The sequence below is a fragment of the Rhinatrema bivittatum genome, chromosome 18 (assembly GCF_901001135.1).
Source record: "Rhinatrema bivittatum chromosome 18, aRhiBiv1.1, whole genome shotgun sequence".
Lineage (NCBI taxonomy): Eukaryota > Metazoa > Chordata > Amphibia > Gymnophiona > Rhinatrematidae > Rhinatrema > Rhinatrema bivittatum.
In genome coordinates this window covers 53026218-53045590 of record NC_042632.1, presented here as the reverse complement: position 1 = coordinate 53045590, position 19373 = coordinate 53026218, and the positions used below count along the sequence as shown (strand labels likewise).

Sequence of the window (19373 nt, the reverse complement as noted above, 5' to 3'; positions counted from 1 at the left end):
AGTGCAACGTCATCTGCCTTGCTGAGAAATAAGTTGAGCAGCAGCTCCTCATTGCTTCCCCCACAGGACTAATCCAAAGCCTCAGGTTTGAGAGTCATAACTGCCCTGCATCGAGATGAAACCCGGGAGGAGGAAATATAAGTTGGCATCGCACGGTGCATCAATGGATGCACTCAACTCGCCATTAAATGCACACGACGCACAGTGTACCGATGATTTCCAGCACTTGAACACTCAATGCCCACGAAACATCAAGGCACTCGAAGCACTAAATGTGAATAAAGCATCGAAGCAAAGGGAGAAGATGTATGCCACTCTAGGCTGATTTTCAATTGCCTCAGCCCTCATTCATTCTAAGCTGATTGCTAGGAGCTCCTAATTAGATACTCCATCTCCCTTGCTTCAAAAAAAAAAAAAAAAAAGTTTTTTCTGCTTGAGTTTTCAGAGACAGACAGAATAACCCGATTCTTTTCAGCAATGCTGCAGTCTCGGAATCCGTGATACAAGGGTCTTGATCTTTTCACACAATCGCAGTGGAGTAATACTGCTCAGAGGTGGTTGTCCAGGATTTTTCCTCTCTAAGGCAACCAGTAGATCCCCCCCCTGTTCGCCTTCATCATCATTGGAGTCCTGGGTTAGTAAATCCTTACTTTCATGACAGGGTTCTACAGGTACACGCCACCTTCCGACCCATGTCCGGATATGCCCGACATCGCGCCAGAATATCTGCCATACTCAAGGTTTGTGGAACAGATAGAAACTAGATTTAGGGCCTGATTTTGCATACTTAGATCTGGGTTCTACATTTGTACATACACTTAATCTGTGTTAAGTAGCTTTTTTAAGAATTGCCACAAGATATGGTATTCAATTGTCCATTGTGTTACCCACGTTGAATGGAAAAATGGCTTTTGGCGATTGCTACAATAGTGTTACACTTACCTATGTAACTCAATGATCATTCACCTATTAGCATCAAAATCCCTTCCATAGCAATATTTTGGTCTTTCCAGTTATTGGCTGAACTGTTTGCCAATGAAAATTTAAATTACTTGTACTCACGTTTAAGATCCTTCTTGGCATTGGCCCCCCTCATGGGTCATAAAGGCTCAGTTGAAAAGCATCTACCAGGTATTTGCATTCACAATGTTGCCATCAACTACAAATTCCATCCCTGAGGATTTTTCAGCATGTTAAGCTGCAAAATAGGTCATTTCCCATGACTATGCCTAAGTTGTGGCACATTTCTGGATCTGAAGCCCTTTAAAAATATCTTCTTTGTTAGGAATTGCAGATATATTTCTTTCATACACATTCCTTTGCATACAAATTTGGGAATGCATATGTGCTCTCCGGTTGAAGGAACTAAATGCTCATAGATCTGTCCATCCTTCACATTGCTGCTATCTTCACTTGTCTTATCGGCAACTCTGAGAGTCTTTAACTATTGTCTTACCGTGGTGGCTGCATGCCTCTGTCGCCAGGGGATACATGTTCTTCCCTGTACCTGAACCATTGACTAATCACCACGAACTATCAAGAGTAGCTTGTTTCTTTCCCTGTGTAAGGCAGCATGTTTCTCTAAAAAATGTGGACTTTCTGTTCAATTTTCAAAAGTCAGCTCTATTATCAGCTGGTCAACGGAAATCCATTAAACCATGGATATACTCGCTGCTGCAGTGAATTTCTCATAACAAGTCGACTGTACACAGTGATATCGCTCATTCACAAAGCTCTCAGTGCACGACAGCTGGAGTGATTCTCATTACATCGGAACAAAGGGCGGCAGCTATTATGGTCCCACTGACTCGCCTTTATCTCCATGAGGATCTACACCCTCAACGGTATTAGCTGACCCAATGATTCTCCACCACAGTCCATGTTTCCATTCTGAGAGTTTTTTCCTAATGGTAAAACCCCCTCATAATTCAGTACAGGGTGCTGCCTCATATGTTTCCTCATTGGTTCTCACTAGAGATAGACACCACCTCGATAAGAGGGAGATGCTCACATGGAATCATTTTGTTCTTAGGGTGCTTGGTATCGAGAATGGAGTCACTATGAAAGCAAACTGCTAAATTAAAGGTGATACCATACATTCTTTCAAAGTTCATGCATTTTCTTTGAGAGAAGAGTATCTTAATTCAAATGCCTACTAGGTTGCCCTGTTTTATGACAAGAAATAGGGAGGTGCAGAATCGTAGCCTCTCTGCAAGGAAATGTTCAAGATGGGTGTGTGTGTGTGATGCAGGCCTCTTCTCTTCTGGGAATATCCAGCATACTGGCAGATCACTTCAACAGAGTGTTCTAACCACACGACTGGTCCTTTTCACAATTTTGGGGGTACAGATGCCATTTGCATCAATATAGAACTGGAAACTAGATCGCTTTGTTCGTTTCTTTCTTCACAGCGATCTCAGACTGATTTAGAGCATTTTCATCTCCACTGGGGGGATAAGCCCCGTTAACCTTTTTTTCCACCACTTCTGCTAATTGCCAGGTCAGTGCTAAGGTGGCTGCATAACCGTACTTCCTTACTTCTTATAGCTTCAGTGTGACCCAGACAGCTATAGTGGCATATCTCATACAACTTTTCCAACTGTTCTCTCATATACCCGGGGACACATCGTACATTGTTAACTCTAAATGAAAGAACGCTTTGTTATTTATTTATTTTACAGGTTTTTATATAAGAATTCTTCTGTACTTCAATTCTTCTGTACTTCAATCCGATGGTTAGATGTTACTCAGTACTTGCTCCTCTATCCTTGTCTAGAGCGATCAATAACAATTTGATTCCAGCTCGAATGCAATCCACAAGAGGTTCATCCCTTCCCATGGCTCATATATTACAAATGGGACCACTTTCTTCTGCGCACAAGCACTTGCTAATGTACTTGCTTCCCCTCTCAGACTTGGTTCTTCCACATCGCAGGTGAAAGTATATTCACAGTGACTTCCACATTCAAGTACACAATATCCCTGTCTACTCATCCACAGATTCTGGATTTGTGGAAGGCTTGTGTCGTTTTTACCCCTGACACAACTATTCCCCTTCCAGGTAACTTGAAAGTTATCAGTTTTCAACTCCCGGGGCCTCCTTTCAGTTTACTATGAAAAGAATTTCTTCAGTTTGACATGGGAAGTGGTATTCCTCACAATGGTTACCTCACCTCCAAGAATTTGCAAACTCTGAGCTAATGTCGATAAAGTCCATGCATACAACTATTTCCATTATTGGATAGTCCTTCCCCCTCAACCAAATATTGTCTCAACTTTCCATACCAATCAATTCCTTCTGTTGTCTACCTTTTCTTCTGAGACCCTGTGTCCGAGAGAGAAAATCCTTCATACCTTAGATTATAGTAAACTCAAAGCCCTCGCTAGCGTCGCCAGGCTTATCATCTATGGGTCACATGCCACACTAACTGACTTGACGTCAAAGTCATCTGTCGTCCACCAGCTTCGCAGAATGTATCCAGCTCTGCTCTCTGTTAACAGGATTGCTAACAACAGTCCTGATCGAACTTCATCAGCTCAGAGCTCTGACTTCTGTGGTGGCTCATCTTAGGTAAAGTACCCTTTGAGCATGTTTTCAAAGCTGCACCTTGATTGTCAGTTCACACCTTTACATTCCATTACTGTCTGGACAGCCTCTCAAGGACTAACAGTACCTGCGGACAAGCAATTTTGTGTGATCTGTTTTTGCAGAAGTCTACTCTCCACGAAGGAATCTGGATTGCTTCCCAAGTAAACATTCTGCTGCAACTCTCAGCTTGGGACTCCCCACAGATCATGACTAATTCAGCCCTGCTTATTGATGGAAAAAAGAAAGTTTGCTTACCGTAAACAGTGTTTTCATTAGAATGAATTAAACATGAGATACCTACCCACCTCCCGGGAGAGTTGACTACCTAGAAATATATACACACGTATTTATATTAGCTTTGTGATTCAGACTGAGGCAGCTCTCGAGGCAATGTGGGAACTCCCACACATGCTCAATAGAACTCGAAACTCTACTAGCTTGGAGAGACAAGTCCTTTTGGTGCCTCTGAATGATGATTTCACAGATCATGTCTAATTCCTCTTACTATCTATGAAAAACACTATTTACGGTAAGCAAACTTGCTTAAATGAACTAATGCGATAAGCCAATTTACGATTCTCCTCTCCATGTCAGATTATGCACTTGGGGGTTTCTGTGACCACTGTAACACTAACCTATTTGTGTCAGAGTGATTCTTTTGACTAGGATGGGAAGGAAACCAGCATAACTATAATAATCCATTCACTTTTCAGTACAATTTACCATCTATTAAATCACTAACCTTCTCCAATATCATCGAACAAATTCATCTTTACTTCCTCTTCCTACTTATTTCCCAGAGCAATAACTTTTGTAATTTTTGATCTACATGTTAGATTATTCCATAGTAGTCTTTATTCACCTCACTCACTCCTGTCACGCAGTTTTCAGCAAAGTGTGTTTTGGAAACACAGAACCCTTTAATGTAATAAAGGGTTGTCAATTTTTTAAAAACCCAAACAAACTCGGATATGGAACTTGAAAGAGATGATACATGTGTATTACAGGGTGGGGGTAATTGTGTATGCCAAGGCAGGCAGGAGATCTGCCCAATTTGAAAAGAGGCTGAATCAATCCACAAGGAAGAAAGGGTCTAACTTCTTATATGAGATAGAAAGGACTGGCTTGGGCCTGTGTATTGCTAAAGTGACCATAAAGACCAGGAATAGTCAACACCAATTTTCAAGTGCCACAAACAAGCCTGGTTCTTAGGACATCCCCAATGAATATGCAGGATATAGCTTTTCATGCACTGCTTCATTATATGCAACTATATCTCATGCGGATTCATTGTAGATATCCTGAATATCAGACCCATTGGAAGAACTCGAGGACCTACCCTAGTATAGACTAAAACAAGTTAAACGGATACATGACAAGTGCAGTAGATTTAAGAGAGTTTCTCATTGTAATTCTTTTTACTTTCAGTAAAGCACTGTGCACAAAAAACAAGATTTGCAAACAGATGTTTAACATGGTGTGAGTGCATAAAACGCGTGTTTTTCTAAATGACGGTTATAATAAATGCTCTACAACACTTACTGGAAGTGATGGAAATTACAGTCTACATGAAAACATGGTCTAGTGGTGATAAATACCATGGAGTGCCAGGAATTGGTGTGGTAGCCACTGGCTTTGCTCTCTGGGCAGCTTTTTCTTCCTCAGTCAGTTCTTCCTCTCTCGGCTCCTGAAGGAAAGACGACGACGTGCTTTTTAAAACACATACATATTGCCTCCCCAAAAGTTTCATGTGCACCATTTTAGCTAGCCCACAAAATGAGCATCTATTGTGAATGCCACTGTATGTGAACCTGTATAATCAGTGGAGAAATACTGACATCTACAACTAAAAACTTATAAAGTTTTAGCTGACCTTTGCTGCTGCCGCACTTTCACAACACTGAACATTAAAGTTTAACCCCATTATTGTGTGTGTATATCAAACCTTACATGGAAAAGCTGTGGTCTGTTGGTTAGTCTGGACTTCGTTGGATAAAGCATGGGGATGCGAATTCAAGTTCCCTGTAATACTGAGCAGCTCTGGGGGATGTTGCTTTACCTCTCTCTGCCTGTTTACCCAAGAGTAATTAGGCAACAGTATTCACATCGCTGTTTCTCCTCCTCTCACCTCTCTGGAGGTTTTCCTGCAGTCCAGGTGCCAAAAATGTGCTGCCAGGCCATCCATCCCAGAGGTGGCTGCATATATGTTCCTGAACTACTAAAATTATAAAGCAGGTGGGATCCTGTTTGGATGAAAGGCACTGTATGAATCCAATTTATTATAATTATTACTGAAAAGGGCATCCATTAAAACTCTTCTAATCTCATCCATTGAATATTATCTCAGAAATAATAATGTGGGGTACTAAAATGGTATCTCTAGGCTCAATGCTTTTGTATTTTTCTTCATTCTGTTTAGAAATAATCTATTACCATTTATGTCTGCAGGAACCTGAGAACTGAAACCGTTAAGACAATGACTAAAACACTGATTTGTATTGGAATTCCCTGCCACTGTTCTTCAGGTGCAGGCTTTGTGCCAGATAGCAGGTTACGCTCCCAAAATCCTAAGGCAAAAGCTGACACTCTCTTATTACCCAGAGTGACAAGCAAATGAAGCCATTTCATTTAGGAAACCTAAAACAAACTGGGAAAGGCTTCTTGTCACCTGCATTTGCCCTTCTTCAGAAGGACCAGACTCACGATAACAAATGATACAGTAAAGCAGTGGGGCCTCCTGATAACAAAACCTTGTTTAAGATAAACTGAGGCCCCGTTCCTTCCACCCCGGCTTGGAAGCTGTAGGAATAAGGGAGGGGGAACGTGAACTTGGCTTTTAGTTCACTACTAATCTAGCACTCTATGTAACAAAGGTTGTTTACTGCTGTATTTGGCTACAAAAAGTCCTTGGCTTCCAGGCTGTTATAAGGAGAGGTTACTGTATCTTCCTCACTTCCAGGATAAATCCCTCCCTTGTCATTATCAATGATTGCTAGGAGCTCTTCTGCCAGTTCCCTCTGCTAACCTGCTTGGGGTTTTGTTTTATTCTGAAACAGACTAGCCAGGCCATCTTAACATTTCCTCCTTTCAGGCCTTTTGCTGCACATTATTCTCTGAGCATGTTGTGCTCCGGCTGTCTGGGCATACTTGTGCATTAGACAAAAGGGGAATATCACAGATACAAAGACAGCTGAAGAAAGAGGATTATGACCCAAATCCAGTGATTACGGCCTTTCTTAATGGAAACAGACCTGATAAAGAGAACCAGCTGTCTTAGGCCCAACTGACCAAAAGGTAGGGTGGCTTTTCAAGAAAACATGATTACTGATAGGGGGGGCCAAGTAGTTTTACTAACTTTTCTTTATTTAGAAATACAAATTGCAGAATACCTCGAAAAAAGAAATTGGGATGTACATAAAAGAAATCCAAATCAGAGCAAAATCCATACGTATTCTGCATGCACACTCTTCCTCAGTCCTAAATATGCACTTTTATATCCTTAACGTCTGCATGGACACTCACGCACATACCTCCCCTCCCCCCCCATGGGCGCTCACACCCACACACACCTCCCCTCCCCCCCCACCAAAAGATAATTGAAAAGGACAATACCAAGAATGCAGTTGCAGTCTTTTACCTCCTTTATCTCTTTCGGAGGTTCTTCTTTTGCCTCTTCTTCCTCGGTCTCCATGGGTTGCGGCTCCTCAATAACTGCTTCCTTAACTGGCTCTTTGGCTTTCTCCACTTCTTTTTCTGCAAGGTGTTGGACAGTTTAACCCCATTTACTTTAGCAGACACAACTGAAAATTATCTGGGGGGGGGGGGGGGTTCTTTTCCTGGATATTACCGTGTACGTTAAATATTCTGATCCTAAAACCTGTTCAGAGTGCAGCGCATACCAAATGAACCCTGGACTGATGTGATCTTTCTGCTCTGCTGACAACTAGGAGAAAAACCTGCCCAGGCAACGAGTGCATTCAATTTTGGAAACGAAAACTAGCAGAACACAAACCACCTTTATTGTCCTTCTATCGGGTGGGCATGGGATCTAGAATTAAACTGATTTAAGCAAAGGAGGAAAACACATTTTCAACATAGCCAAATTCTGGGAATTCCCGCTAATGATGAGGATGGCTGTTCAGTGAAGGTTTCTGCGGCTTTTCCCGTAAACGAGAGAAAATGACTGCAAACAGCGACGCGGAGGTCTGGGTAAATATCAAGGTTTCTGCTGGTGAACAGAAGTATAAAGCTGCAGGCACTCAGGCATGAGGGGATGGGAAACAAGGACTGCATGTTGGGTGTCACAAACGGAGGGTAAAAAATACCAAATACATTTTGGGAAAACCTGAGATTTTCGGAGTAAAATAAACAATGGCTCTGAAACCAAAAAGTGCACCTTTTTCCTTTAGCTCGTGAGGCTTTTCCCAGGTGGATTCCAGTGTTCTGTTGTTGTAATAGTAAGTCTTCCCATCCGCTGTTTTATACTCAGTCCATTCGGAGACTATCGTCGCGCCAGCTAAAGTAGCAGGAGAAGCAGCGATAGCAACTTGGGGATGCATCATTGGTACGATGGGAGGAGCCATTCCTGGCAACACACCTAGACAGAGGAAAAAGCATACTTTATCCAAGATTAAACACAACCAAAGCATACTGCTTTCTGATACCGAATTAAGAAAATCCTAAATGCACTATTCAGTAGCTTGTGGTTTTGCTGCACCTCCCATTTGCTCAGATGGCAGGGTCCTTGAAACTTTGTAAGCTGCGATATTTTCTCACACTCCCAACAAGACAGATGTTCTGGTGGGTACTGATATCCAATCATTTCTCAGGGTATGACGTACTCTAGGTGAGCAGTCTTTTTATGGATACCATATCTAACAATTAAATGGTAGGATGTCAAATATCAGTCAAGACATTACACTCCCTATTGGATTTCATTTTGTTACTAAACTGAAAGCTTAATTATGCCTGGTCACAAACAAGATACTACCATGTACGTGGGTAAACAAAGTAGAAGTGGATATCCACTTGCTACCTGCAAAACCTTGACTCTCTTCCCAGGAATATGCCTAAGTAGCGCAGTCGTGTATGACAGGGCTGACTTTCAGCATTTTGCAGCCTAGCACTATGCCACTGCATCTCAATGCTAGTATTCAAAGCCTCTTATAAGCACAGACAGAAAGACAGTGGGCTTTATGAAGGTAAAATAATCCACATTAGGTTACCTACTCCCTTCAACTGTGACCTATAATTGTTTTCAGCTAAGGAATCTAGAGCTGCAGGATTTATAACAGCCTGCCTCCTTTAAATAAGTCATGCACACATTTTCAAAACAGTTCTCTCTCTCTCTATATATATATTTATAAACATGTACATACATTGGGTCACTAACATGTGATAAACTGTTTATAGTGATGTCTCTTAAAGATTACAAATTTGTAAAACTAAGAAACAATATTTACTGCAAGCAGATATTGCATTTTCTGAGGAAGTGTAGGACCCAACTAAACAAATATCACATGAAAGATTTTTAAACTCCATAAAACTTGCAATGGTTTCAAAACAATTTACACTAGAATTTACACCTGCACGAACATATAAGCAGAGCTGTATTAGCTTTACACAGAGAAAGGAAGATTTCTAAAAAAAATATAAAAACTAAACTCTCAATTACCAGTATAAAAGAGTCAAGATAATTATAAAAAAACAACTGGAGTCTTAACTTGTACAACTTCTGTAAAGATATGAAATTACTCCAAGTCAAAAAACTGATCAGAATGCAATTATCCCTGTTTATTCTATGAAAGGAAAATAACACCAAGTTTCATGAGTTTGGGCAAATGAAAAAGGATGAACAACATTCATTACATGCCAACTTACAGACAAAAGAAAGCTAGAATGATAGTAAAACTTACCAGCCTTGGTGGTAGCGACGGTCTTTACGTACGGGCAGCTGACGATTTGCATCATTGCTACACCTGTGAAATGGATAAGCAGGCATGTTGGAAAGTTGTCATTGCCGTCTGCTACTAGGGGAGGGGGAATGGGTTGGAGAAAACTGTCAGGTTACAAAGCCCTTTTCCAAAGGAAACAATATTCTAAGGAAAAAAGCAGATCTTGAAGCTAAGTACTGCCACCTGCAGGTCTATAGAAATTTCAGATGTCATTACAAGAAAAAACATTGGTAACCGAGGGAATTTGTATTTCTACCTTTCATTTCACATTTATGGCATGCTTTTAAACACAAGGCATATACTAATCCTGTGGAAAATAACACAAGTCTCAGTGTAAGGGGCTAGTCAGTTATGCCGTCTGGGCAAACACAATTAGATGAACACCTTCTCTTTGCCTCACACAAAAGTACAAAGCCTAAGTATCATATAGTGTCGTTGTGATGAGGTTTTGGATAAAAGGTAGGTAAGGTGATAATCTGGTTAATATGAAAACTGGAGATCACCTTTGGCAGAAATTTCGGGTGTGTCCGTAAGGTCACTTTGTCATGGTGAAATTGAAGATAAGGAGGGAAATGAACCAAGGCATGAAATTCACTTATCCGTCTCGCTGAAGTTAGTGCCACTAAAAAGAGCACCTTCCAAGAAAGGTAACGAAGGTGACAGGTTTCTAAAGGTTCAAACGGTGGAAGCATGAGTTGTTCGAGAACTGTGTTAATATCCCACGGTACTGGTAGTTTCTGTAAAGGTGGATGTAAGCGTAGAACTCCTTTCATGAATCTCGAAACTAAAGTATGACATGAAATAGACTCTCCATTAAGAGGGATGTGGTAAGCTGCGATAGTGCTTAAATGTACCCGCAAAGAGGAAGTGGCGAGTCCGTCACTGTATAGCAAATGAAGGAACGAGAGAAGTTGTTCCGAAGAGCAAGTGAATGGATCTGTTCCTGTCGATAAGCACCAGGAAGTATAGCGAATCCACTTTCTTTGGTAATTTAACCTTGTGGAAAGTTTTCTTGAGGACAGTAGTATGTCCTGGAGAGCAGGAGAGATGTTACAAATGCTGATATGCGAGCCTCTCAACCTCCATCCCGTGAGATGCAGGGAAGAGTGAAGGGGATGTAGTAGTGATCCATTGTCCTGTGAAAGAAGGCGACCGCTATCCCCTAGAGGTATCGGATTGCAAATCGATAGGCGTAGGAGGTAGCTGTACCATGGTTGCCTTGGCCATGCAGGTGCTATGAGTATCAGATCTGCTTGGTCCTCGATACATCTCTGAATTGTTTGAGCGATGAGAGGTATAGGAGGAAATGCGTATAGGAGATTGTTTTTCCAATTGATTAAAAAGGCATCCGGAGCGAGTCTGTGTGGACTCAGGTAAACTGATCAAAAGGTCTTGATTTTCGTGTTGATTTCTGTTGCAAAAAGGTCTATAGATGGGAGACCCCATACCAAGAATATGTGACTGATGACTTTTGGATTTAGCTCCCATTCGTGGGGGTGAAAAATCCTGCTGAGTCTGTCTGCTCTAGAATTGTGAATGCCTGGCAGATAAGTCGCCTGCAGGGAAATGAGTCTGCAGTGGGCCCATTCCAGAATCTGAACCGTTTCTTTGAAGAGGTTCCAAGAACCGGACCCTCCTTTGTTGATGTAAAACATTGTAACTTGATTGTCCGTGTGAATCATTACAATTTTTCCCTGAAGGTAGCTTTCAAAGGCTCAAAGGGCATAACGTACCACTCTCAGTTCCAAGAGGATGATGTGAAGTGTCTGTCGTATGAAGTCCATTGACCTTGTGTTTGTAAGTGGTTCAAGTGTGCTCCCCATCTTGTGGGGGACGCATCTGTGGTTAGTATGATCTGATGTCGTAATGGGCATAAGGGGGAGCCCATTTGTAGGGTTCCTGGAAGTATCCACCATTCCAGGTCTTGTTTCATACTGTTGGTTAATGAAATGGGTGTTGACAATGGTTGGAGAAATTGATCCCACAGATGTTTTACGCCCCATTGTAGATGTTGCATATGGAGGCGCGTATTTGGAACCACATAAATGGATGCAGCCATATGGCCAAGAATTTTGAGGACCTGGCATGCTGGCACTGTTGTAGTGTGAAGAAGAGTTGTAGCTAACGCTGAAAGAGTTAACGCTCTCTGATGCGGTAGGAATGCTTTGTCTTGGACTGTGTCTATGAGGGCTCCTATGAACTGTAAAGTTTGAGTGGGCTCCAGATTTGATTTTTCGTAGTTGATGAGAAGACCGAGAGCATCTAAGCACGAGATCGTTCGAAGAAGATGGTCTCGTAATAGTGATTGATTGTTTGCAACTATCAGCGAATCGTCAAGAAAAGGAAATATTTGCACCCCCTTTGGTCGAAGGTGTGCCACCACCACTGCTAGGCACTTGGTGAACACTTTTGGGGCAGAGGAGAGGCCAAATGGAAGAACTTTGTATTGGAAGTGTTGATTTTCCATCTGGAAACACGGTTAACATCTGGATCTTGGATGAATTGGTATATGTGCATATGCATCCTTCAGGTTGAGTGAACACATCCAATCATTGGGTTGAAGAATGGATTTGAGAGAAGTCATTTTGAATTTCTCTGTTTGAAGATATTTGTTGAGTGAATGGAGGACTAAGATTGGGCGCAGTCCTCCTGACTTCTTGGGAATTAGGAAATATTGGGAGTAAAACCCTAGATGTTCCTCTGGGTAAGGTATCTTCTGAATACAATTGTTTTGTAAGAGAAGTTGTATTTCTTGCAGAAGATGAGATTTGTGAGATGGGAATGTTTTTTGATGGATTCGATGTGGGAGGGTAGGTAGGGAGGAAAAATGGAGAGAATATCAGTGTTGTATTATGGATAGGACCCATTGATCTGATGTTGTGCTGTTCCAAGCTGGAAGAAAATTGGATAATCTCCCTCCCACTGGTGGTGGTGGTGGTGGTAGTGGCAGAGCAGGTTTTAAAAACTTGATGCAGGTTTTGCCGGCTGAGGATCAGTCGGCTGTCTAGATGGTTGGGGGTTTCTTGCACGCTGACGAGGTGCTGGTGGCTGATACGGCTGTTGCCTGGGTGGGTAATAGGTTTGAGGCTTGTAATATGGTTTATATGGTTTGAAGGATTGCTTTCTGTAAGGTGCAGGTGTAATGTACGAACGTCGTATTGTGGTAGAATGCTGAGGTGCTGTTAAAGAAAGGACCGCAGTTTTTTATTCCTTCAGTTTTGCGACTGTCGTAGTAAACTGATCTCCAAATAAATTATCTGGGCGACACGGCAGATTTGTAAGTTTGTCGTGTACATCCTCATGAATAGCACTGGAGCGTAACCACGCCAGACGTCGTGCCGCTAATGCATTTCCTGATGATTTAGCTGAGATGTCGAAGCCCTCGTGTACCAATCTTAAAAGGTGTCTTAATCCTTCTTCCAAATTATAAAATGGAATAGGTAATGTGTAATCATGAGACCCTTGTTGTAGGTGTGGCTTTAATGCCTGCAAGCTCTCAAATAAATATTGAGCTATATAAAATTGATGATTTTCTATCCTGGCATTCAGCATTGCGGATTGGAAGGATCTCTTAGCAAAATCATCAAGGGACTTACTTTCCTTAGTGGGAGGAGTGTTAGAATGTATCTTTGTCTTACGAACTTTCTGCATCGCAGATTCAACTACAACTGATTGGTGTGGAAGATGGACTATAGTGTGAAATGGAGAATCTTTCATTCGATATTTAATGTCTACTTTCCTAGATGTTGGAGGTGTAGATAACGGAGTGTCCCATGCTTTCTCCATTAAGGATGTTAAAACCTGGTGCTGTGGTAAAGCTACCGGCTCATTAGGAACATCAAATATCTTCAAGATTCCCAACATTTCCTGTCGGGGGTCCGAAATCCTTTTGGTTTCAACATTTAATATTTGTCCAAGTTTTTCAATAAATTGAGAATAAGAAAGGTCCTCCGGAGGGGAAGAAGGTTGCGGAGGCAGTTCTGGTGGGTCAGAAGGGTAACCCGTTGATGAGTTTGAGGAAGTAACTGTATCTGAAATGTCCTCATTTATTTGTAACTTTGAAGGTGGGAGGCCCTTAGGTGCCTTAGTGGGTATTGGTGGATCTTCCGGAACAGGAAAAGGTTGTTCTGGAGGTCCTGTAGGTGGTAATGTCAATGTGGCTACCGCCTGTAGGAGTTGATCAAGAATAGTAGTAATTTGGGACATTGCCTGTGTTGCTAATGTCGACGTAGATGGCTGAGGAGCTGGCGCAGGTCTAAACGGTGGTTGTGAAGGTAAAACCTTTCTTGGAACCTGTGCATCAATGGATGGTGCAGAGGCAGATGACGATCCAGGTGAAAAAGATGTATCCGATAGGTGAATTGGTGATATATCTTCTTCAGATTCTATTGGTAAGGGTGTTGAAACTGGTTTCTTCCCCTTATGACCAGAATGGTGTTTCTTCGGTAAGTTAAGAGCCGGTTGAGTCGGAGGGATCTCCAGTGTGTCGATAGGATCGGGTTGCGTCGCAGGATGCAACCCGATGCGTCGACGTCGAGTGCGTCAGGTCTATGCTTCTTCGACACAGAATCTTGCTTGCGTCGATGCTTCGGCCCGTCGATGCATCAGCGATCGCACTTTTCAATATGGCATCGGTTCTCTTATCGGTAGAGCGTCGATGCGTCACTGTAATGAAATGCGTCGGTGAAGCACACGGCCACGATGCCGCCGACGCATCCCACGCGCCTTGAACTGAGTCTCGGCCAGCAGTCAAGGGGCGATGTCCTGACCTGGGGGGGTCCACTGAAGAGGCTCTCCTCGATGACAGGTCCTTGTTTTTTCGTTTAGGACCTGGAGAGGAGCGAACAGAGGCTTCAGAAGTGGCATAAGAGCCTGAAGCTCTGGATTGTAAGTCTTGGATTCTTGCGGCTCGCTGTCTTTGAGCCCGTAGGGACATGCGTCTGCAGTCCCCACAATTCTTTTGATCATGTTGCAGTCCAAGACATACATAACAAGAAGAGTGGCCATCTGTGGCCGACATAATTTTACCACACAAACAAAATTTGAAGCCTGCACGAGGCATAGCTAAGCAGATCTCAAAAATGTTAAATTGCTGCTTTTTCTGATATTTTTTCTTTAAACGTTTTCCTCACAAATTCAGTTTCTCTCAGGAGAGAGGAGCTCCGTGAGGCTAAAGGTCGCGCAGAAAAAAACTGACTGAGGAACCTGAGGCAATCCAAGCAACAGGCAGGAGGGAGCCCCTGGCTGAAAAATTTTACTAGACAGAGACAGCTCCGCCACCTAGTGGCACGGAAGACTTACCCAGACAGCATGGCTAATTCAGATGCTTATCTACGTGAAAAAGTAGAATTTCTCCTTCCAAAAAGAACAATCCCTACAGGGAGAGGTATGTCCACCATCTGCTGGACACAGAGAATACTGGAGAGCTAAGGTCACTAAAGGGGTGTATATAGGGTAACGTCAGCTTTGAAATCTTACTTCATCTCCATCTGCTAGCAGGGAAGCATAACCCATTGGTCCTGAGTCCATCTGGCTCCATGCTAGGAAAGGAAGTAATTTACTAGAACTAGTTCAGAATTTGGCATATTTATATTCCACCTCTTGACACTTCAAAGCAGATTACATTCAGGCACTGGAGGCATTGCTCTGTCCCCAGAGGGCTCACAATGTAAGTCTGCAACTGAAGCAATGGAGGGTAAAGTGACTTGCCCAAGGTCACAAGAAGTGTAACTGGGATTTGAAACCCGATTTGTACCAAATTTTCAGCTATATTCATCTATGGAGAGTGTCAATAGATAGCTAGATAGATAGAGACAAACAGTCACAGCAACAGCAATAGGTGCTTTGTACTGATGAAATGCAATCAAAGCAAGGTTTGCACTGTTCCTCAGGGGTCAATCTGTCCCTTATGTCATATTGCAAAAGTATTTAGCAAACAAACCTCTAAAACAGAAAAAGTAAATGTTACATACTTTTATATTTTACCCAATTGGAACTCTGAAATTGTATACCCTTTTTCAAATGTTTCATATTTTAAAAAGCAAAGATATTATCAAAGGCAAAAGACAGTTCACCACCTCTATTTTGTGACATCTTTCCACAATAATGTTACTGTTGAAATCCATATGTCAACAAAAGCGTTTCCCTCCTCAACACCCTTTTGGATCTATCAGAGAGATGTTTCCGCTGCATTATGCCTAGAAAAGCCCTAAACTACAAATAAAATAACTACAGCAAATGCAGTTAAGTTGGAATGTATAAAACGGGGAGTGAAAAGGTAAATGATGAAGATTACCTGATTACATGCATGTGAAAACAAATCTATTGAAACTTAACATTGCCAGTGAAAGTAAGGTAAAGCATTTAAGGAATGTGAGTACTGTATAATCATGATCAACAAAAAGTCCCTTCCAGCCTGTAACAAACATGTCTTTTCTGGACCATCTTTCAATCACTCTGCTGTCCAGACATAAAATGAAAGGTACATATTTCTATATTATTTTATACAATTTAGAAATATGATTTGCTAGCACCAAATTATTCCAGGAATACAGTAAATAAGCAGGATTTTAACCAAATTTCAAATGAAACAGACACACAAGTGTGAACACAAACTAACCACTGGTTTGACAACTTACCAGGAAGTGGAATGGGCATGCCAGGAAGAGGGACACGAAATGGAGGTACCATCACGGGCGGAAAAGTTGGAAGAGTTGCAGTTGGCTGAGGCACTGCATGAGATAGGGTTTGTGGAATCGGCTGGGGAACAGTCTGTACAGTAGTGGCCACAGGGGCAGACGTTGAAACACTGACCGAAGAGGTCTGAACAGAAACAGAAGAACTTGAGGTCTGGTCTTGAGTAGTAGATGCTGTTAGAACAAAAACAAGGTTCCACGTTCAACCAATGTGATATATGTCTGAAATATATCATGTAAATCGTATTTTTTTCTGTATATACTCTAAATATACTAAGCCCTATCCTCCCCCAAATAATTATTTTCAGCTGTACACTAATTTTCTCTTTTAAGAAAGCTGGCTAATCGTGTTGGAAAAGCACCTCAGGATTCAAGGAACACCTGCAGCCAGCCTCCATGTCAGCCCCTTGTCTTCCTCCAGAAGGGGCTTTTAGCCGCTGGGCACCTGTATACTAGTAACGAACAGCACGGTGTTTAACTACTGAATTGCTTCACAAGAGTACCTCACCATCAAGTGCCCCTTTAAGCAACAAGACATATCAGGATTATTTCAAAATAAAGGAGCTCAGTCTAGTTATGATGCTGTACGGAATATATTTCTTATAAAATGAGTTAACTGTAAAGCAACTTATTTTTCAAGTGCCATGTTTAGAACCCAATGCAATGAACAGTTTTGTGTTTAAAATAGCAGTATACCTCAGAGCTGGGAACCCCCTCAATTCATTTCTCCTACTCACCAGTCACTACTTAGCTCTGGACAAGTCATTTAACCTGTAAGTTGTTTTGTTTTTTTTAACGCATTGACACTAGCAATTTCTTTCCTACAACACTACATATATTGGCAGTGATATAAAATTATTTTTTTAAATATACAGTTTTCATTATTGTTTTCTAAGTATTTTTACTGTTGGGATCATCAGATGGCTCAGTGGCATAGCAAACACAGCAATGCAGAAAGATGATGGCCAAAAAACAACAACATACGGCTTATTCCCTGTATGTAACCAGATCAGTCCAGACAGTGGGTTGAGCCTCCTTTCCAGCAGATGGAGACAGAGAAAAACTCAAAAGGTATCCTATATCAGGACAGTGCTCCCCCTGTGTCCCTTCAGTATTTCTCTGTCTCCAGCAGATGCAGAACCTGTGGATCCCTTTCTTTGTAGCAGTTTTTGGTTTGTGAAAGTTCTTCTTCCTCCTTCTCTAGTTATAAAGGATCAAGCAAGTATTGCTTTAATTCCCAGTGTTTAAAAAGTAAAAAAAAAAAAAAAGTTTAGTCATCAGGAGCTGTTTTGTTCTGACTCCTCGCTCTTGCTTGGGCCTAGGGGGGGTCCTGTCCCTTTGATTTATTCAGCCTAGGACTCTTTTCCCAGAGGCCTCTTGCCTGGCTCTGGGGTGATACTGGTGGTCCAGTCCCTCCCCCATTGAGACCCCTGAGAAGTTTCATGCCTCGGGTCTCTTGTCAGAGAAGTAAAATTCCTCTGTCACTTTAAGCTGTCTGGGGAAAAAAAAAAAAAGAGGAAAGGCTTTTACTTTTTATTAATCAGTACCCTGGACAAGGGCCAGCAGCTTACGGGGGAAGGAGCGGAGAGCAGTTTTCTCTCTCTCCGGGCAGCAGGGCACAGAAGGACTTTGCCGTTCCCGCAGCAACTCCTCACACCCCCCCATGCCTCGACCGCTATTTTGTATCAACATGTGGAGAGCCGGCTTCCTGCACATATCGAGCCTGTTTCTTTGCCAGGCGGGGGAAGGGATTGTGGAGTTCATCAATCCCCGTGGACTCTCCGGATTTGATCCTGGACCCTCAGGACGATATCCCCCCTCCTCCAATTCCAGGGAAAGCCCTTCTCATTTTACTACTGATTTTGTACTTTTATGACACAGAGCTTGTGTCGCTAGCTTGCTGCAGCAGGAGGATCCCCTCCAAAGACCCCCTAACTGCGAAGGTGCCCAGGGTATCTACAGACCAGGGACCCAAGCTCCCAGGGGACTAATCGGGTTCGGACCATACCAGGGGCGCAAAACCCGCCAGATCCTCCTACCCCACCTCCTCAGCTCCCGGAGCCTGATCCGGATGCAGATCCTTTAACTCAGAATCCACCGGTCGAAGGGGACGACCCGAGGGTCTTACGCTTGTTCCAACGGGAGGAGCTGGACCCGCTCATCCCTTTTTGTTCTAGCCAAGTTGGGCACAGATGCCCCTCCGGTGGAAGCCACAGGTACCCCGGTTTCCAGTAACGTGGACCCTGTCCTGGCAGGACTGAGAGTCCCTCCACGTACCTTCCCTTTTCATCCTGTGCTAATGCAGTTACTTCTCCGGGAATGGGAGGCTCCGGAATGCGGCTTACGAGTGGGCAGAGCAATGGCCAAGCTCTATCCCCTCCCGCACCACTGCCTAGAGATGCTCAGGGTCCCTAAGGTGGATGCTTCGGTTTCCGCTGTCACAAAGAGAACCACCATCCCGGTGGTTGGAGCGACGGCTTTGAAGGAACTTCAGGATCGGAAATTGGAGGTACATCTCAAAAGGATCTTTGAAGTTCTAGCGCTCGGTGCAGGTCTCAGGTGAGTTCAACAACTACTCAGCACCCAGGACCTCCCGTCTGCAGAGGCGGAACAGGCGGAGCGGCTGGAGGTCGGGGTTGCGTATGGGGCTGGTGCCCTCTATGATCTCCTCAGGGTGCAGGCCAGAGCCATGGTTTCAGCGGTGTCGGCCAGATGCCTCCTCTGGCTGCGAAACTGGGCAGCAGACTCCTCTTCTAAATCACAGTTGGGCACTCTCCCATTCCCCACATGGGGAGCCGCTATGCCTAACTCCGCCAGGACATGCGGGATCAAGGGACCTAGCTCCTCTTTGTGAAAAAGGCGACGCACCTTGGGATCATCACCCTCTACGGACGGGTCAGACTCTGCTTCCTCGCTCGGGTCCTGCAGGCCCTGATCCTGATCAGTGTCTGAGGCGCCAACCACCAGAGACAATTTCCCCTCCGATTCCTCAGAGGAGACCCCCCTCCAAATCCCCCGCCTTCAGAGGCACCTGGACCTGCCGAACCATTGTGGCCCCGGGGGCCTCTCTGAGAGCTTGGATCTCTTCCCCTTTGGGGGGATCAGTGGCCTGGTCCTTAGGAAAGGGCCGCCCTG

The 19373-nt window shown here is 43.3% G+C and overlaps 1 protein-coding gene across 3 annotated transcripts in view; it reads right to left on the bottom strand.

Moving 5' to 3' along the window:
• Window positions 1-19373, bottom strand: part of TCERG1 (transcription elongation regulator 1) — a 67526-nt gene that overhangs the window by 30249 nt on the left and 17904 nt on the right. For all 3 annotated transcript variants that reach the window (XM_029583245.1, XM_029583247.1, XM_029583246.1), the window contains 5 exons: window positions 16182-16412; window positions 9505-9567; window positions 7986-8186; window positions 7227-7342; window positions 5188-5276 (listed from right to left, as the gene is read on the bottom strand). In XM_029583245.1, the coding sequence (XP_029439105.1) occupies window positions 5188-5276; window positions 7227-7342; window positions 7986-8186; window positions 9505-9567; window positions 16182-16412 (700 nt within the window). The remainder of the gene's footprint in view (window positions 1-5187; window positions 5277-7226; window positions 7343-7985; window positions 8187-9504; window positions 9568-16181; window positions 16413-19373) is intronic.